General features: G+C 52.3%; 2 protein-coding genes across 2 annotated transcripts, besides 2 other annotated features; both read left to right on the top strand.

The window, feature by feature from the left end:
• Positions 1 to 585, top strand: Tc00.1047053399033.10 (uncharacterized protein; the record flags this gene model as incomplete). Its single annotated transcript, XM_797762.1, has 1 exon — positions 1 to 585. A coding segment is annotated over one exon (585 nt), but the record flags the coding sequence as incomplete, so codon positions are not given.
• Positions 1 to 2,953: a sequence feature (heterozygous, Esmeraldo-like haplotype).
• Positions 644 to 691: a microsatellite.
• Positions 994 to 2,953, top strand: Tc00.1047053399033.19 (hypothetical protein, conserved; the record flags this gene model as incomplete). Its single annotated transcript, XM_797763.1, has 1 exon — positions 994 to 2,953. A coding segment is annotated over one exon (1,960 nt), but the record flags the coding sequence as incomplete, so codon positions are not given.

Below are 2,953 nucleotides of genomic sequence, written 5' to 3'. Positions count from 1 at the left end.
GCGATTTACAAGCAACTACTCCAGCGACTCACGCACACCAGCCGACTGCGGGATGAATTGCGTGATGAGGTGCAGCGTCTGCAGTCGACATGCAAAGAGGCACTTCACGAGCGAGCCGCATTGATGCAGTCGGTAGATGCACAGCGGGAGGCGCTCGAGCCTCTTGTAAAGGAAGCGGACGATGTCGCCCGTGCTGTGGAGATGGTGCGGGCCACGCTGCGTACATACGGCAGCCATAAGGATGATAAGGAAGGGGAGAAAACCGCAAGCCTCCGTTTGACAGATCTCCTGCATGGTGTGGACGCGTGGTCCTTTGAGGAAAAACGTGCGATGCGACGCGTCACCGCACTTTTGAGCAGCTGCATTGGCGTAGAGGACGATTGCATCAAAACGGCAGATTGTGGGAGGCTGCGGAGTGTAGAGGAGGCGGTTCGTTTTTACCAAACATGGAACGACGCCCTGATGCGATCTCTTGGCGACTTTTCACGCGAGATGAATGGAAGGCGGGAGGGGCTTTACGCACGCATCGATGAGTTGAAGCGGTTCAGGACGACCCAACAAATGAATGGGGCCGAGGGCAATTGAAAAGGAAAAAAGGGAAAAAAAAAAACAATGGGGGAGTGAGAGCCTCACCTGCCGCTTCAAAGAAAAACAAAAAAAAAAAAAACAAAAAATAGAAAAAAAGAAAAAACAGTTTTTTATACCTGCCTTTTTTTTTACTTCTTGTATTTGTCTGTCTACTTGCCTCTGTGCATATGCGTTGGCGGGGCGGGGCGGGGGGGTGGAGGGGACTTTTTACCGCCTTCCCCTTCTTTCCCAGAAGAATAAATAAATGGAGAAAAAAAGGGAATTTATTATGCCATTGAAAGAAGTGGGTTATTTTCTTTGCTGCAGCCTGCAACTTTTTTTTTTCTTTTTTTTTTCCGTTGTTTTTCTCTGTGGCCCCACATGCGTGTATGTGCACGAGGGGAGTTTATTTAAAAGTACATTCAAATGTTTACATGTCGGTTGTTGCTCCGTCGCCATGCAGCCATTGGCCTCACATGCCTTCGCTTCAGCCAGAGGACCGCATCTTTTCAGCCCTTCTCACAGAAGGATGAGGAGGACTTGGTGCGGGTGGTGCGTACAAAGCCACGGCATGTGTTGAAGCATGTCCGGCAGCAAGTCTGGCGTTCACGTAAGCGGGAACTGCACTTTCGCAACACCGTCACGCACCTGATGATTGTTCTTCAGGAATTTCTTCGAAAGCAATTGATCGACCCTGCAAGTGCCTCGCTAATAATGGAGGGTATCATGGAGGAGTGTGTCAAGTACTCGCAGCACGACATGGCCCACCTACTCTTTCGCGCCTTCCTTCGGTTTCGGAAGTATGGCTGCGTTATCTCCGTGGATGCGCTGCGCTACCTTTTTGAGTCCTACAAGGAGAACGACAGCAGTGAGCTGATGATCCAGCTGGCAAATGAGATGCGGTCCGATCCCGCCATGCGGCCATTGTGCATCGCGGCGTACCTCTTCGCCAACCATCCGGAGGAGGCCGATGCGCTGCATGAGGGACTTTCTTTCAGCGACCTCACACGGGAGGACATCGTTGCGCTTATTGACGGCTACGACAAACTGCGCAGGACGGAGAAGATCATGGAGGTGCTGCAAAACGTGACGCAGCTTAAAATAGACCCCGCCGACCTTACTGACATATTCCGTGCTCTCTTCCGTGTTTTTTACCAACGCGACGATGAGGCTTCTTTCGCTGCTGTCTTTCAGGCATCCCGTGAAAAGTCTGTCGCGTTGGATGAGGCAACTTTTGCCATTATTCTTAGGCAGCGTATGCGACACGTGACTTCTGTGGAGGAGATTGCGGCTGTGGAGGCTGAGCTTCAGGAGATTGGCTATGTTCCGGATGTCACAGGGAATTCCATCATCATTGCCGCCTACGCCCGGCTTATTCACTTTGGCGATCGTGGCAGCGAGGAACTCATGCTGTCCAAGGTGGACACTCTCCTGTCCTCCATTGAGTCTCGTCTGAAGCAAGGAGATCCCGACATGGATATCAGTGCCGCACACATCCGCGCTGTCATTCGTGGCTATGGGGCAGCGGGGCGGCCCGATTCCCTGAAGACCGCATGGACACGTATGCAATACAAGGGACTCACCAACGATGTGCGTGTGTACAATGAATTGCTCAAGTGGTTTGCTCTTATGGGAAACGTGAAGGATGTGATTGCATTGAAGGAGGAGATGGATGCGGCGGGTGTGCATCCGGATTCTCAAACATATGCATGGACGCTTCGTGCGTTAGGGAAATATTATCCTCGTCATGTTGAAAAGCTCTACGAGGAGATGGTGGAGAAACACGTGCGGCCGGATGTGCAGCTGTACAACACACTGATAGGCATCTTTGGCGATTTGGGCGACTTGGAACGAGTGGAGACGATTGTGGAGGAGATGAAGCGACGGGAGGGGTTTGGGACTTTGCAACTGACACCCGTCACATTTGCGGTGCTCATTCGCATCTACGCCAATGACTTAGCAAAGGCGGAGGCCGCGTACGCGGAGGCGAAGAAGCGAGGCCTGACAGACCATCCGCATGTGCAGACAAGTATGCTTCATGTTTACGCCAATCATGCGGAGGGCTCTGAGAAGCTGGAGGAGCTTCTAAAAGAAATCTCATCGTGGTCCACGGACATCTTTAATGTGCTGCTAAACAAATACGGCAAGAGCGGCCAACGTGAGAAGGTGACCGAGTTAATTGACAAGATGAAGGCAGAGGGAACGGCGATGAATGATGTCACCTTCGGAACCCTCATCACCGCGTTTGCCCGCTGGGGGGACGCCGAGAAGGTACGCGATGTCATTCAACTGCTGAAGGAGCATGAGGGGGAAGTTTCCGCCGCGTTTTACTCCGTCCTGGCGTCATCTCTCAGCAGGATGGGCGATGTGGACGGCGTGAGCAACG

Source organism: Trypanosoma cruzi, genomic scaffold, assembly GCF_000209065.1.
Source record: "Trypanosoma cruzi strain CL Brener 1047053517155 genomic scaffold, whole genome shotgun sequence".
NCBI classification, from domain to species: Eukaryota; Euglenozoa; class Kinetoplastea; order Trypanosomatida; family Trypanosomatidae; genus Trypanosoma; species Trypanosoma cruzi.
The sequence above is the reverse complement of the archived record's forward strand: the minus strand, read 5'-3'. Positions and strand labels throughout refer to the sequence as shown.